This window comes from Phaenicophaeus curvirostris, chromosome 1, assembly GCF_032191515.1.
Source record: "Phaenicophaeus curvirostris isolate KB17595 chromosome 1, BPBGC_Pcur_1.0, whole genome shotgun sequence".
Taxonomy (NCBI): Eukaryota; Metazoa; Chordata; class Aves; order Cuculiformes; family Cuculidae; genus Phaenicophaeus; species Phaenicophaeus curvirostris.
The window spans coordinates 147799063-147815173 of record NC_091392.1 but is presented as its reverse complement, the minus strand read 5'-3'; the positions used below and the strand labels follow the sequence as shown (position 1 = coordinate 147815173).

Below are 16111 nucleotides of genomic sequence, written 5' to 3'. Positions count from 1 at the left end.
GGAAATAGACAAAGTCAACAAATTCTACTGTAGGACTAAAAATAAAAGCTCCATCAACTCACATGGTCTGCTGCAAAAATAGTCAAGAGAGCACTTGAAAGCTTGGTCAAGCTGATAGACGTTACACTGAGCCTTGCTGCTTGCTAGGCTGGGGCTCTGGCCGTGTGCCAGAGGGAGCGGGTTCCCAAAACCCTCCCCTGAACATGCCCTGCTGTCATTACGGGTGAGTGCAACCCTTCCCCCCCCCCCCCAAAAAAAAAAAATTGTGAGGGTGACCCAGCAGATGGTAACACTTGCTGTGCCACAGGAAGACAGTGATTTCCCATGTGAATAGGGACCGACCCAGTATGTTGCTCACTCATACAACTGTGAACAAGAATCCTCTTGCAAGCCTCACCAACTAACCAACCCTATCAAATTACCTGTTTGGTCCTCTTCCTCTGTTCTCATGATTTGCACTGGGAATAAAGTGTGGAAATATTATCACAAATGCGCTGATGGGAGAATTGTACATTTTGTTGCTCCCGCTCAATGCATTAACAAAGAGCCTCTAGCACCTCTGTGTTCTCCCCTCTTCCATCCCATGTTCTGTCCTTACATCCTCCTGTACTTCAGAAACGTCTTGAAAACTGTCTGTCTGCTGCCAAGGGCTTTAGAGTAGAGCAGAGGACAGGCTATTCACACCAGTAGCAGGATGCTGCTTCACCCTGGCAATGGCTGCGTGTTTCAAAACAAAAGAGGCATAGTTTTACAGAAATGAAAAATATGAACAGAAAAGGACTCTACAAAATACATCCAAGAGTCGCCATGTGTAGCTTCCAACCCTACATCTCAGAGAAGAGGATTTTCTTCCACTAACCGAGTTTGCTAAGTGAATTGTCCATGCAGCAATGAAAGAGTGTCATTAGCATTCACTCTGAGTGAGAGAGGCTTTGACTGTGGTTCTGCTTATTTGACTTCTCTCACTAAACCTTATCCATCATGATGAATGTTTGGCCCACTTTGATTCTGGTAGGCAAAGTCTGCAGAGGAACAGAGCCTGGGTGAAGTCCAGTCCTTCCTACTGCAGTCAAGTCATATAATCATTTTAACCTGCTCATTCACTCCCCTTTAAAAATGGTTGGGTTATTTTATTTGCTCCACTAATTCTTATCAGCATTGAAGATCCTTATGGCTAGAAGAATCAAATTTCTTTTTCTGATTTCCAGCATAAATTTATTCAGGATCTGTTTATATCCATTTGTCCTTCTGCTAGCATTGTCCTTAACTGAAATAGCTTTTTGCCTGTCTATCTGTGATATTTACCTACTGATGGAGTTATAGACAGCCCTCCTGTCCCCTTTCTCAGGCTTTGTTTTGCCAGGGCAAACAAACCAAGCTTCCACAAGATCACTGTCAGTCTTCTAATGGCTCTTTTTCTTAGTGATTTAATTTTTCTGGAACATGAGTGTCCAAGTCTCTGTGCTATACTCCAAATGAGATTATACTAATGATGCTGTAATATTCTTTCTTACCTTTACTCTACTCAAAATTCTTCATCAGATACATCCTAGAATCTAATTTTCCCTTTTTATGGATGGTCACGTCAGTCCTCTGTAATCAGAGTTCATTGCAAAAGTTTTAGAGCTTGCTGCTTAAAAAATGTCACAGATTCATCAACTTCAAGGGAGCCGTGACAGCTCCCACCAGCTGGGGATCTGCGTCTGATATTTCAGCTTACAAGACACAGCTTTCTCTGTGGCGGCCCCGAAATGGTGGAGCTCACTGCCAACTCCCCTCCCCCAAGACTTTCCCCGAGGGAACCACTGATTTGCTTCTGCCTGGCCTGCAATGTTAAAAAAGGACTTTACGCTAACAAAATGGAGAGCAAAAATTGACCAGTACTACTCAATCAGCGTTCATATGTTAAAAAAACTCAGAAAATCTCAGCTGCTTTTTTTTTTGGTATGTTTAAATTCAAAACGTTGTCAGTCATTTTAGCCGTTTTGATTTCTGGCCGTTCAATTCCTGTCTTTCATGTCTTTCTCAGCCCTCATTAAGTGTGAATAAAACTTTCAAAATGGCAATTAAAATAGATGTCTTTCCGTGGAGAGAGCCTACGTGTGACTGCACTGCTGCCCATTGTCCTTCTTAATTTCTTCCTTTCTCAGGTCTATCCGTCATCTTCTGTCATCTGTGATTTAAGCTAAGCCCTTCACGGCAAGGACTGTCGTTTTATATTCATCTCTGCCTAAAGCGGAGATGCTTATTATTGGTTTCTGGAAGTATAAAGAATGTAGCAAATCAATGTCCTTATCCTGAACTGCGTGTAGAAGACAAAGGCAGTGTAGCTGTTGAACCGACGCTCTCGGGAGCGCAGAAGCACAGCTACATTTTGGGCTGTCGCAGACTTGCCAGGGGACTCTGTAGATATTACCATCTAAAGATCATAACCAGGGCAAAGGATACAAAAGCACCGACCATTGCAATAAAGCTTATAACACACAGAATTGTCTCAGTTGTCCTGGCAAATGAAGCAGCCATTAACAAAAAATTTGGCTGCTGAGACGAAAATCGCTAAGGATCTGGCAGCATCCTGGGCTCTGAGCTCGATCAGAGCATGGTGTCAATAGGCTGCATTGATTTGAAGTAAAGACGTGTTGACAGTATTTCTGTTTTAGAACAGACATGAAAGGCACTTGCCCAGGAAACAGTAGAGCAGGCAGGGTAGAGGCCTGAGAGATGTGAAATCATAGTGCAGGGGAAACAAATGAGGAAGTTAAGCTCTGAGACATCTCTCTCCCAGGTGAAAGCCCTAACCAAGCTCAGCACCCCTGATTTCCCTCAGGTGCCTGCAGCCCCCATAGAATCATAGAATCACAGAATCACCAGGTTGGAAGAGACCCACCAGACCATTGAGTCCAACCATTCCTATCAATCGCTAAACCATGCCCCTCAGCACCTCGTCCACCCGTGCCTTAAACACCTCCAGGGAAGGTGACTCAACCACCTCCCTGGGCAGCCTGTTCCAGTGCCCAAGGACTCTTTCTGTGAAAAATGTTTTCCTAATACCCAGCCTAAACCTGCCCTGGTGGAGCTTGAGGCCATTCCCTCTTGTCCTGTCCCCTGTCACTTGGGAGAAGAGGCCATCACCCTCCTCTCTACAACCTCCTTTCAGGTAGTTATAGAGAGCAATGAGGTCTCCCCTCAGCCTCCTCTTCTCCAGGCTAAACAACCCCAGCTCTCTCAGCTGCTCCTCATAAGGCCTGTTCTCCAGCCCCTTCACCAGCCTCGTTGTTCTTCTCTGGACTCGCTCCAGAGCCTCAACATCCTTCTTGCGGTGAGGGGCCCAGAACTGAACACAGGATTCAAGGAGAAAGAAAGCAGCTTAGAAACACTTTGCCCTTTGCTTTTTTTCTCTTTGAGACTGGCTTGGACATTTCTGCATTCAGCATGCTGCATCCTGTGAGAAGCCCAAGTCTGCCTGGCCACCCATCGTGCTGTCCCGGAGATGAGCGCTGCAGCCCCGAGTGTCACACTGCTGTGGCCCTTTGGCAAACACCTGCTCCGAGAGTCCCATATTTGTGCTTCTGCATCAGCATTTTAGCTGCACTCTGCATGACACTCATTTATTTATCCCTAACTGACAGGCCTCTCAGAACCAGAAATTTTGTATCTGCGTATTAAAAACTTGGAAGATAGAAATGATTGGTTCTTTTTCTTTTTTTTTTTTCCAACACCACCTGTGCCAGAGCCAGGCAGCTCATGGACCTGCCTTCCTGAGTTCACCAACATCTTTGGTGCATAGATTTTAACTGATACCTTCAGCTGGCAAGTAGTCAATCAATAGCAGAGAGAGCTGGTGATGTTGGGCTTCTGATCGCTGGTTTCAGTAACTGCAAAAGATGAGCTCCCCTACAAGTCTTAAGATACTTCTGAAAGGTAGGTTTAACTAGCCATGAAAATGTATCTCTGAGTTTAATACAGAAGTGTTGTGTTGTTGGGGTGAGGTTTTTACTTAGAGAGATGTAAACGTCCCGGGGCTAAAACTACACAGCTAATTACATATAGCATGGGAATTCCAGCACAGTGATTGATTCACTGTGACCCCTATATAGCTAATTACAGACTGTCAAGACAATTTCTGTTCAGGCCGGACTGATATTTAGTTAAGTCTTCTCCCTGTTGAAACGCTGACCTTGGTTTGGCGCAGGGTAAGCAGGGAGTCGTGTATCCAGCCAAAGCATCTCATCGCTGCTCTGGCATCAGGCAGATGAAGTAGCAACAGCTGAAAACGTAAAAAGGCAAATGAGAGAACACAATGAAGCAGCAGCTTTCTCTACCTCCTGTTTTTCGTCCTCTCCTGCTCTCCCTCCTCTAAAACCTGTTGCTCAGGGTAAAAGACTAAATCAAACCTACAGAAGTACAATTGCCTCCTGGTGATCTCGGTTAATTTATAGCACAGAACAGAGGAGGTATCTCTACTGGCAGCTTTATGGTCAAATTGAAAACTGACAATTTATTCCTGCTGCTTTGTCTTTCAACCACTTTCTAATCCATGGCAGAAATTTGCCTTCTACCTTGTGCCTACCTGGTTTCCTTAGTAACTTCTTGTAAGAATATAACAAAAGCATGGGAAAGGCCAAATAATTTGGCAACTGCTTAATCTTTCTTTATGAAAAATCACGTGCTACTAAATCTACTAGATGTCTGCCAAAGCCAAATGACATATTTCATAGAATGTTTCTTTCTTTCTTGTTCAAAAAAGGGTGCAGATGTTATTAAACAAGCAAACAAACAAACATACAAAATTAACACACAAAAATCTCTTCGCTTGTGTAAAGAGATTTAAGACCTGGAAGTTGCCTGAACCTACGTACGCGCTCCATATCTATCCTTTATTTATAAGAGTCAGTACCAAAATTACTTTTTCAGTTTTGTATATATTTAAAAGGTTTTGCAGAAAAAAAAAGCGGTTCAAATCATGCCTCTTGATGCTTTCAGAAAGAGTGTAGATTGATTAAAACTTATCAAGATGGGTGCTTAAATAAAGATATTGGTTTATGGTTTAGAAGCAGAAGCGACATCCAAGTCAGGACAGAAGATAATCAGAACAGCTTTAATTGTGAAACAAAGAAGAAGGAGGAGGGCAGATTTGCAACAATCATGTATTTCATTGTTTGCCCTACTTCAAAACTCCCACCATGGCTTGGGTTCCACTTGCTGGATGGTGCAGATGCAAAATAACCATCCTATGAGCTTGCGGTATAAATGATCAATCCTGAGGCGCACAGGAGGAAAGGATAAAACGAGGGAGCACAGCAGAGGGTTTCGGGTGGTCTGCAGTAAAAACCTTGTAGGGGAAAGTCTGACAAGTAAGGAAGCCAGGAAGGGACTGGGCTGCTCCTAAATTTTTTGAGCACTTCCGCTTCTTTCTTCTAAAGATTTGGAAAGGCTTCTCCTACCTGTGGCTTCTTTCAGAGGTTGCCAAGTAGACCATCCACATGGGGTTCTGATGTCAAAAAATAACCACATTTGTGGTGGTCGTGGCTAAGCAGCTATTGCGTAGGAAGCTGCTGCTCAAAATACATATAGAAGGGGTGAAAGCAAAGACAAAGTTTCAGATTGTTGATGCTAACAAAGTTTGGAGGCAGCATCACACCCTCAGGCATCAGAGTTTGAGAAAATCTGCTTCTACTGCAGATTAGAAGGACATTGAATGTTGAAGTTAGATTATCTCATCTCAAATCCAAAGGCATCTCTGTGTTTCTGAGAAGCACAAGGGTTGGCCCAGAGTTCAGGAGGGGACTCTGGACCAGAAGAACCTGCCAGAGAGGCTGCTCTGGGGCCATGACAAGTAAGGCTGGAAGCAGAACCAGAGACCTGAGTTCTGAGTTGGCAGTCATAGAATCATAGAATAACCAGGTTGGAAGAGACCCACCGGATCATCGAGTCCAACCATTCCTATCAATCACTAAACCATGACCCTTAGCACCTCGTCCACCCGTGCCTTAAACACCTCCAGGGAAGGTGACTCAACCACCTCCCTGGGCAGCCTGTTCCAGTGCCCAATGACCCTTTCTGTGAAAAATTTTTTCCTAATGTCCAGCCTAAACCTCCCCTGGCGGAGCTTGAGGCTTGAGTCCCTGCTCTAACACTACTTTGAAGGTGGCTGTGCCCCTCGAGGGGGTCATGCGTGTTGCTAGGGGAACAGAGAGCCCGAGCATCACCTCTCCGGCATGCGCGCTGCACCAGGGAGGCTGTTGGCAACACAGAGGCCCTGGGAAGCCCATCCCAGGTCTTAGCAAAATAGTAGTGATTGCACATAGTGTCCTGTCCAAGCAAAGTCCTGTAGTGTCTTGTCCAAAGTCTTGTAGCGTCCTGTCCAAGCAGTCTGGTGAGGTGCTGTCCAAGGAAAGTCTTGAGGAACGGGCTTTGCCAGAGTAAAAAGCACAGGAATGCCTTCACCGCTCTGTTTCAGGGTGGGCTTCTTGGTCCTTCTGAGTGTTTACTCTGGCTTCCCGACCACGCGGGTGGGAGCTGGTGGGAGCCGCAGGGTGAGCCACAGGTGTCGTGGCAGGATAGGGATGGTTGGACTCGATGATCCAGTGGGTTTTTTCCAACCTAGTGATTCTATGATTCTATGAGCCGGGGATCCAGCAGCTGGGACAAGGCTTCCTAAGGGGATTCCTCGCTCGTGGGGACGGCGAGCAAAGGCGAAAACGGTGCAAACGGGCTCAGCCGGCAGAGGAACGCGGCCCCGCGCCCTCCCTGGAGGCCTCCGGGGCCGCGAGGGTTGGGAGCAGCGGGGCTGGAGCGGCTGCTCTGCGGGGTCCCGCGCTGGGACGGACCCTGCGGCTCCGCGAAACCCGCCGCCCTCAGCCCCGCCGGGGGTCCCGCCCGCAGCTCCTCCTCCCGCCGCCCGCTAGGGGGCAGCCGCCCCCCGCCCCAACGCGGGGGGGACGCGGGGCGCGGAGCGGGGGGTGCGGGGAGATGGGGGGGGGGGCGCGGAGGGGATGCAGAGCGAGATGCGGGAGATGCGGGGGGGATGCAGGAGGGGATGCGGGGCGCAGCGCGAGGATGTGGGGGATACAGGGCGCGGTGCGGGGGGATGAGAGGGGATGTGAGAGGATGCGGAGGGGATGCAGGGCGTGGTGCGGGGTTTGCGAGGGGGATGCGGGGGGATGCAGCGCGCAGCGCGGGGGATACAGGATGAGACGCGGGGGGATGCGGGGGGGATGCAGAGTGCGATGCGGAGGGGATGTGGGAAGATGAGCGGGGATACTGGGGGATGCAGGGCGCGGTGCAGGGATGGCGGGGGGATGCGGAGGGGATGCGGGGTCATGCGGAACGCGGTGCGGGGGATGCAGGGGATGCAGGATGCGATGCGGAGGGGATGCGGGGAGATGAGGGGGATGCAGGGCGAGTTGCGGGAGATGCGGAGTGCGGCGCAGCGGATGGGGGGTTGTGCGGGGCATTCGGGGAGCCAGGCGGGGGGATGCGGGGTGCGGTGCGGGGGTGCGAGGCGGATGCAGGGCGCGGCGCAGGGATGCGGGAGGGATGCAGGGCGCGGCGCGAGGAGGTGCAGGGAGGACGCGGGGCGCGGCGCGGGGGATGCGGGGAGGACGCGGGGGGAATGCGGGCGCGGAGCAGGGGGAAGGAAGGCCTCGGCGTAGGGATGGGGGGATGCAGGGTGCGGGGGGGGGGATGCGGAGCGCGGCGCGGGGATGGTGCGGGGATGCAGGGGGGATGCAGGGTGCGGGTGGGACGCGGGGGACGCGCGGTGCGGAGCAAGGGATGCGGGGGGGGGCGCGGGGGGGGCTGCAGGGCGCGGTGCGGAGGGGATGTGGGGAGATGCGGGGAGAGGTGAGGGGACGGGGAGGGGATGCGGGGTGGGGGGGGGGTGCGGGGTCCGCCGGCGCGGTGATGTCATGGGGGCGGGGCGGGGGCGGCCGCGTGTGCCGGTGTCGGCGCCGCCATCCGCGCCGGAGCGAGCGGGGGAGGCGCAAAACCCGCGCGAGGCGCGGGGCGACCCCCGCCCGCCGCCGCCATGAGCTCGGCCGAGCAGACCGTTACGTGGCTGATCGCCCTGGGCGTGCTGGAGTCGCCCAAGAAGACCGTGTCCGACCCCGAGGGCTTCCTCCAGTCCTCCCTGAAGGACGGCGTGGTGCTCTGCCGCCTGCTCGACCGCCTCCTCCCGGGAACCATCGACAAAGTAAGCGCCCCCCCCCCCCCCCCGCCCCGACCCCGCATCCCTTTGTGCGGCCGCGGGGAGGGAGGGAGGGAGGCTGCGTGGAGCAGCTGCCCCCGGCAGCGCCTTTGGCACCGAAAAATGGGGAAAAAATAAGGCTGGAGAGGCCGGGTGGGCTCTCTTCGGGAAGGGGGAGGCGTACGGACCGCGCCGGGAGCCCCGAAGTTGTCTGGGCTCGCCCCGAAGGAGCCGCCGCGGTGGGCGCCGAGTTTGCTTGGAGGCTCTAACAGCGCCGAGTGGGGCTGTTAGCGCCCCGGTGCCCGTGGGGGGAAAGAAACCTCGTCCCTCTCGGGCTGGAAAAAAATGCGTCGGAGCTGTATCCTGCGTCGCGTTGGAAGAAAATGCGCTCTGGCAGGTTAACTTTTCTGCGTGGTGCGTGAGTGCGTGATTCCCAACGTAGCTCGGCCGGAGAGGAGGCTTCAGGTCCTGTCGCTGCGCCCCGACACTTGGGATGGGGCCCTGGGACACTTGGGATGGGGTCCTTGGAGCCTTGGGATGGGGCCCTGGGACCCTTGGGATGGGGTCCTTGGACACTTGGGATGATACCCTTGGACGCTTGGGATGGGGCCCTTGGACACTTGGGACGATGCTCTTAGACACTTGGGATGGTGCCCTTGGACCCTTGGGATGGGGCCCCGGGACCCTTGGGATGGGGTCCTTGGATTCTTGGGATGGGGCCCCGGGACCCTTGGGATAGGATCCTTGGACGCTTGGGATGATGCTCTTGGACGCTTGGGATGGTGCCCTGGGACGCTTGGGATGGGTCCCTGGGACACTTGGGATGGAGCCCTTGGACCCTTGGGATGGTGCCCTTGGACACTTGGGATGGTGCCTTCATCCCACTTGGCGTCCGACAACGGATCCCGCATATCAGTAAAACTTTCCTTGGAAGCCAGAGCAAGGTGGGGAGGAGAAGATGGGTGAAGGTCATCTGCTGTGCCGATGGGAAAACTCTTGGCTTGAAAATAACACCATCCATTTTGCCTTTTGCAGTTGGCAGACCACGCGTTGGAGCGTGCTGACAACGGGCTTTTGTTACCTTTGTGGCTCATTTGGAAGTAGCCGGCTGTCCCGCTGAGCTGAAAACCAGGGCTTTGGGCTTGCTTGGGCATTGGACTGGGCTGTCTCCCTTCAGTTCTTCGGTTTCATAGAATCATAGGATAGTTAGAGTTGGAAAGGACCTTAAAGATCATCTAGTTCCAACCCCCCTGCGGTGGGCAGGGACACGTCCCACTAGATCAGGCTGCGCCATCCAACCTGGCCTTCAACACCTCCAGGGATGGGGCATCCACAACTGAGTTTGCACCCAACAGGGTTGTTGCTGGTTTGTGTTGTACTGGAGTGTTGCCCTGGATTGGAGTCTTGCTTGACTGGATGTTGTAGGTCATTCCTGCCCCCCTGCCCTCACAAACAAATCTAGGAGACAGTGCGGGGATACAGGAACCCCAGAGGAGCCCACGGTGCTATCCATGGGCGACTGAAGTGATGAGAGTGGCGTGTAGTGATGATGGAAGCGTTGGCAGCAGTGTGGGTAATTTAGGGTCGACCACACTGTCTGGTGCAGCTTGTTGGGGGAGCTGAAGCCACTGCTGCTGCCACCAGCTTTCTCCAGCACCATTTCCCCAGAAGCGGCTCTTTGTGTAATAGGGCTGAAGAGGACACGAGTCCGCTCCTGAGGTGCTGTGGCTTTATGGCCGTGGTACATGAGGCACAAGCTGCTGCCCAGCAGTGGCTCTAGGTAAACGTCCTGCTCTCCTGTTCGAGGTGACGGATGTGATGTGGGGCTGAGGGCAGGGACCCACTCCCTGTGGGGACCCTGGCCTGGCTGCCCACCCGCTTGGGCAGGCTCTGCCTTTGCCTCCAGACTTTCTTGCCTGGTGGCACCAAGCCCAATGAGGGTCTTGGCAGCTCGTCCCACCCTGCCTCTCCAGGAGGTCTGAGATCTCTTCAAAATGCCCTGCAGAAGCTTTCCCCTGGTGCGGAGGTCAAGCCGAGTAAAACAGGGTCCTGAACTCAATTTGGGAAACGGGCGCTACTGAACAACAAAATAAATAAAGGAGTATGACAGGAATAAGTGTTGAAATAGTGTTTCCCAGCTTAACGTGCTTCTCTGCGCATGACGTGACTAGTGATGGCTCTGTGAGCTTTTCTCTTTCAGTGTCAGAGAAGCAAATAGCTGTGATGTTTGGTCAGGGGGTCCTGTTATGGCACCCACACCCTGAGGGGGGCTCGCAGAGGGGCACAGCTCCCTCACAGCCTACCCTTCACCCAGCTGGGCATGCGAGGAGCTGTTGGGGAGGCTTATCATGGACCTCATGGTGTGGAGGTGCGGGGTTTGCAGCAGGTGGGAAGGTAACCGGGGTGGGAGGAAAGTGGGCGCTTCACAGCCTCCCACCTCCCCAAGGTCGCTCCATGTCGACCAGGGTGCTGGGATGGGCGGCTTCCAGAGGTCCCTGCTGACCTAATGCGTCACCTCCAGTTTTGGCTTAAAGTCCGGGGAGAAATAACTTTTTAAAAAATTATTATTTTTTTTTCTGAGGGGAGCTGTACTTATTTTTGTGGGCATTTCACACTGCACTTCTTAATTCATAGATGTGTCTGACTCATCGACTCATTTTCTCATGCAACTTTGTGAATGTTCTTTTTCTATAGCCTCAGACTATACACCACATACTTGTTTCATGCTGAGCTATTTCCATAATACTTTTCGTTTTATTTGTTTGTTAAAAACATATAAAATTTCTATCCTTCCCTGTATTACATTTTTTTTTCCGATGTCTTTTTTGCTATTGCTCTTCATTCTGTCATATTTTTTTATACCCAGTGCGTTTTAAATATGAGCCCATTTATTCCTTATTTGTCCTGAAAGCCTTCAGTTCAAACTGGAGATTTTTGGAGTCTGAGATACAAGGTTTGTCCCACAGATGCAGACAGATACAGTTCTTAAAATTATTTTAGATCATAACTTGCTGTAAGTGTCTGACATCAGCAGACACTTTGAAGATTCACAGAGTTCACTTTTCTGTAAATAAAAAGTAGTAACTAAACAAAAAGAGAACGTATGAAAAACCCACAAATTATAAATAAGAAGGAATGTTATCAGAGATTTTTTTTTCCTTAAGTTGTTTTCCAGAAAGGGCTATAAATACATTCCTTGCTTCCAAAAACTGTTTGGAAAGAGGATTCAATATGCGCAGGAATGTAATAATACATATTTTGGCATTTTGTGCTTTTCCAAGCCTCTGGGTACCCTAAGAGTAATTACCAGAAGATTTTTAATAAATAAAGGTTGCATGTTGTTGTATCCTTTTTGTGAAAGGAATAAAGCACTTGAAGGTCAGAGAACAGGTTTTTCTTAAGTCGATAAAACAAATTAGAGGGTTTCAAGGCTGATCGGTATGTTCTTCCTTCAGATTGCTGTGTGTTTGTATACCATCCTTGCGCAGAATAACCTACAGGGCTTCTTGTCAGGAAGCTTTGGCTGCATTTGTTTACATTACAGCTGTCTTCTATCCTGAACAACAGCAAAGGGCAGCTATTAAATTCACCAGATTCCAAAAACTGTGAAGGAAAAATAATACGGAAAGTAATGAGTCCTTTGCGTTTTGAAAGAGACTGTGGCACAGTAAAACTAAATAGCTGGGTTAGTGCGATGGTGCTGCTCAGTAACCTTACCCTGAACATGGGAAAGCAACAAAAGGGAGAGCGGTTATTAAAAAACCACCCACACCACCGCAGCAAAACCCCTCAAGCCCAACAAAACCCACACCAGCTTCCCCAACTCTGACCAAACCCAGCCGCGTCTTGGTTTTTTAAAGCCCTGAAATACACTGGTCAGTTGATCTCCTCTAAAGGACAGGGAATTGCTGAATTTGAGCCATTTGAATGAGAAGCCGTGGTTTCAAGTTACAGGGTTTCAACCCTGCGCTGTAAAATTGAGTTACTCTGATGGCAGAGCGGAGGATCCCCGTGGAAGCATTGCAGTGCAGTTGTCTGCCGCTTAGATGCTTTTCCTCGCAGAGATCATTTTGCAAACAGATTCCTCCATCGCAGACCAGTTTGACCCACTTTTGACGTTGTAAACAGAGATCGGAACAGGAGCGGGAATTTTCCTTGTCATATGAGGCTTCGCGCTCCATTAAGTTTTGTTTGTACTTTCATTTTTGGTCAGCTGTTCGACAGAAAGCGTCATTTTGAGGACAGCTTTGTTCCGTTGAGGGAAAACAGGGAAGACGCATCGGGGGATGCGATGCAGCAGCCATTTGGCACCTCATGGTACCCCCCCGCCCCCCTCTTAGGGGCTCCCGGAGGGGACGAGAGCAGCTGGTTCAGCGCTTTGAAGCCGGTCGATGGAGAGGCATGCGGGGTGCGTAGCTGGGTCTCACGCACCTTGGCCCCGCTCCATCGAACGGACCATCCCCGGCTCTTGTGCTGAGTGGGAGATGAAACAACCAGGAAGCTGCTTTGGTGTGCGTGGGAGGCTGATCCCAAACACAGCCCCTTCTTCTTGCTGCTCCCGCGTCGCCAAGGCGTGAGAGGAGCAGCGCAGGGCTGGCCCTGGGAAAAGAAATAGAGCACGCTGATATTTGGCGTGTGGCTGGAGGAAGACTTTGTTCTCTGCTGTGGAATATTGGGCACCGCATCAACGTTAATTTGGTTATTAATTGGGGCAGTATCAGAATTGGTGGCAGCAAAGATTAGGATCTTTTTATAAATACCTTGTGTATCAGTGCCGTTCTCTTTTTAATGGTGGAGGTCTTTGAGTGGTGATTTAGGAAGAAATTAACCCTTTGTGACTCACACGGCTAATTAATCGCTGCGTATGAGTGCAAGCACTGCAGGAGAGTCAAGAGTCTCCAAAAGGACGATTTGGGCAGCCATTTCACCAGCCTTGTCCTCACCATGGGTGTAAGCACCAATGGCTCTGGCAAAGGGAGATTTTTGTTCCCTTGTCTCTGATGTGACATGGATGTATCAGAGCCAAATACTTCTGTCCAGTTGTGACAAAGTGTGACCCGAATGTGGTGTTTCATGCATTGCAAAGGAAGAAGGAAGGGAATGTGTTGGGGAGACAGGGGTAAGAATGAGTGTTGATTTTTGTAGCCCAGTGCCTTTGCAGAGGGTGAGATGTTGGCTGTGAGCTTACTGTGGAGACCAGGCAGTGCTGAGGAACTGTGGTGAACATCCCATCAGTGGTGCAGAGGTTACTCCTAAGGCAGCAGCTGCCAGGTGCTGGCCGCCTCTGAGTGATCTGAATTTGGGAAATTCTCCTGGCAGGATGGCTATGACCCTGTGGCTCTGCTGAGGCGATTGGCGTCTGTCTGGCTAAAACGAAGGACTGTCCTGCCTTCACTCACTGGTATCGGTTGGGAAGGTTTTACAGACACTGGTATTACAGCAGCAGCAGCAGAATCATAGAAGGTCATCGTAGGACTAGACCTGGGAGGCAGGAAGCAAAATCTGCATTTTAATGTGCATATGCTCTCTCTCTCCCTGGCAATAGTCCTTATGTAGAGCCTCCCAAAGAGATTATTATGCTTCTGGCAAGAATAATCTGGGCTGGGCAGCTGTGCCTGCCATAGCTGCACGCTCAGGGAACAGTGGCGTGTGTGCAGATGCTGTTGGTCCAGGGTGGAAGCACTGCTAGGGCAAGCCAAGCACTGGGGGAAAGTTATCCTAAGTGAGGTTGTTAGAGTGCCTTTTTCCTGAATACAAGCTTTTCTCCTAAGTGTTACCATGAGCTTCTTATGGGTTTGTTCAACCTGTCTAAATCTGCCCCTCACCAGTTTATAGCCATTTCCCCTAGTCCTATCGCTACAGGCCGTTGTAAATGGTCCCTCCCCAGCTTTCCTCTAGCCCCTTCAGGTACTGTGAGGTCGCTATAAGATCTCCTTGGATCCTTCCCTTCTCCAGGCTGAACAACCCCAACTCTCTCAGCCTGTCCTTGTTTGGGAGGTGCTCCAGCCCATCCATCCTCTGAGTGCCGTGCCCGTGTGGGGAAAAGGAAGAGCTGTGCAGATGCCACCAGCACGCTCCCTCTGCTTACTTCTGTGTGCTCGTGGCTGAGGGCACCACGTTGTTCAGTTGAAAATATTTAAGATTTTAATTCAAGCCTCAGAAAATCTGGAAGTCTGGTGTTAAAACTGAAGTTAACATTATATATGTATTTATACCTATATGTATACACATATATGTACTTCAAATCTGGCTTTGAACCACTGAGGGGAATTCAATACAGATTTTTCCTAAATAACTAGTGTAATTAGTCATTACCTGGCGGCTGTGATTTGAAGAGCTGGAACTTTAAAACATTTCAAGGATGACAGGGCTTGCAAAAGTACTGTGAGCTGGCAGTGTGTCAGTCTGGAAGCGGCGTCAGTCTTGCAGCTTGGCTGGCTGCGCTTTACTCCCTGATCCTCAGCCAGCTTGACACTCCGGTGGTCTCCCCAACTCTGCTCTGTGGAGCAAAGCCACCTTCTCTCCGTATCTCTCAGTACGATATGGTCGCTGCCATCGCCCACCACCAGCGCTGTGTCGAGGAGGGGTGGCCGGCCTCGTCTGCCAGAAGTTCCCGTCACTCTGCTCCTCACTGCAGACCTTCGATGCTTGCTGGGCAGAGTCCCCTCTTGGCGTGCAAAATGCTGTTCGAGTCTAAGAGCATTTCATAGAATCATAGAATCACCAGGTTGGAAAAGACCCACTGGATCATCAAGTCCAAGATTTCATTCAGGTCTCCATTTTCTTGCTCCGCAGTGAGCGCCGTCGGACAATGTTGGCAGCTTGCCCAGGAGAGGGTCTCCGCTGTAGGGCTTTGGTTGTCCTATGGAATATCTTCACACGCCGGGAGTGGGGGGGAAAAAGCAGTAAAAATCATACACCCACCACCTCGCCGGTGCAGCTGTGCTGACAGTGCTTTTGTTGGCTTCGTTAATGTCGTTGGGGGAAGCGGTACCGTTAGACTGGCAGAGGAATTCCCTCTCTGGCATATGTTACATCCACACGGAGGAGCGATGCCAGCATATCTAGCAGCAGAGCTCTCCAGTGTAAACAAACCCTGAGTGATTGGACTCCTGAAGCCCAAGCTCGCGCTGCGTCAAAACAGCGACGCTGTGTGGGAAACGCTGCAGGGTTTACGTGAGAAAGGGTGCAGAATCCCTACCCACCAGCCTCCCTTGGCAGGGGAACACCAGTGAATGGAGGTCCAAAAATATCTCCTTAGGTAGGTTCTCGCCAAGCTCAGTGCTGCACGCACCTAGAGCAGCACTTTGCTGGGCTTTTTCTTCTTACTGACTTCGGGGAAATACACATCTTCCTGCGGACACCGAATGCTGGTGTTCCTGCAGCTCTGCATTGTGAGGCTGATGAAGCTGCATGGGGTTAGTGACAGCTGCACCCTAGCCGTTTTCCTCTTTTTCTTTAAGCAAGAAGATAAGTAAAACAACAGGAATTAGGAATATTAGTTCTCAGCATTTAGGGAATACTGGAAAAAAAGATTATTCCTGTAGTGGCAAATGGACCCTTTTATGTGTATATATAAAATTCTTCACACACACTCCCATGTGCAGGACTCCTGCCTAGTTCATAGAATCACAGAATCATAGAATCATAGGATGGTTTGGGTTGGAAGCAACCTTAAAGATCATCTAGTTCCAACCCCCTTGCGATGGGCAGGGACACATCCCACTAGATCAGGCTGCCCTGATCAGTTTACAAGGTTGCAAAGGCAGCTTTCAGTCTTGTGTTTGCTGAGTTCTATGTGCTTGGTGTTCTCAGTTTCTTCATGCTATCTTCATGTAGCTTTTTTTTGTGTGAAATTTAAAAATAGAATGGAAACTTAAGAAAACAAAAATAACGTCTGGAATGTCCTGCGCCCAGTGTGTG

At 50.6% G+C, this 16111-nt stretch overlaps 1 protein-coding gene across 3 annotated transcripts in view; it reads left to right on the top strand.

The window, feature by feature from the left end:
* The first annotated feature begins 7963 nt into the window (after nucleotides 1-7963).
* ARHGEF7 (Rho guanine nucleotide exchange factor 7) overlaps nucleotides 7964-16111 on the top strand; it is a 131464-nt gene continuing 123316 nt past the window's right edge. Inside the window, exon 1 of one of the 3 annotated variants that reach the window (XM_069878394.1) lies at nucleotides 7964-8194. In XM_069878394.1, coding sequence (XP_069734495.1) covers nucleotides 8030-8194 — 165 coding nt within the window. In that variant the 5' untranslated portion in view covers nucleotides 7964-8029. The remainder of the gene's footprint in view (nucleotides 8195-16111) is intronic. The other 2 variants (XM_069878418.1, XM_069878402.1) reach the window with 2 other exon arrangements.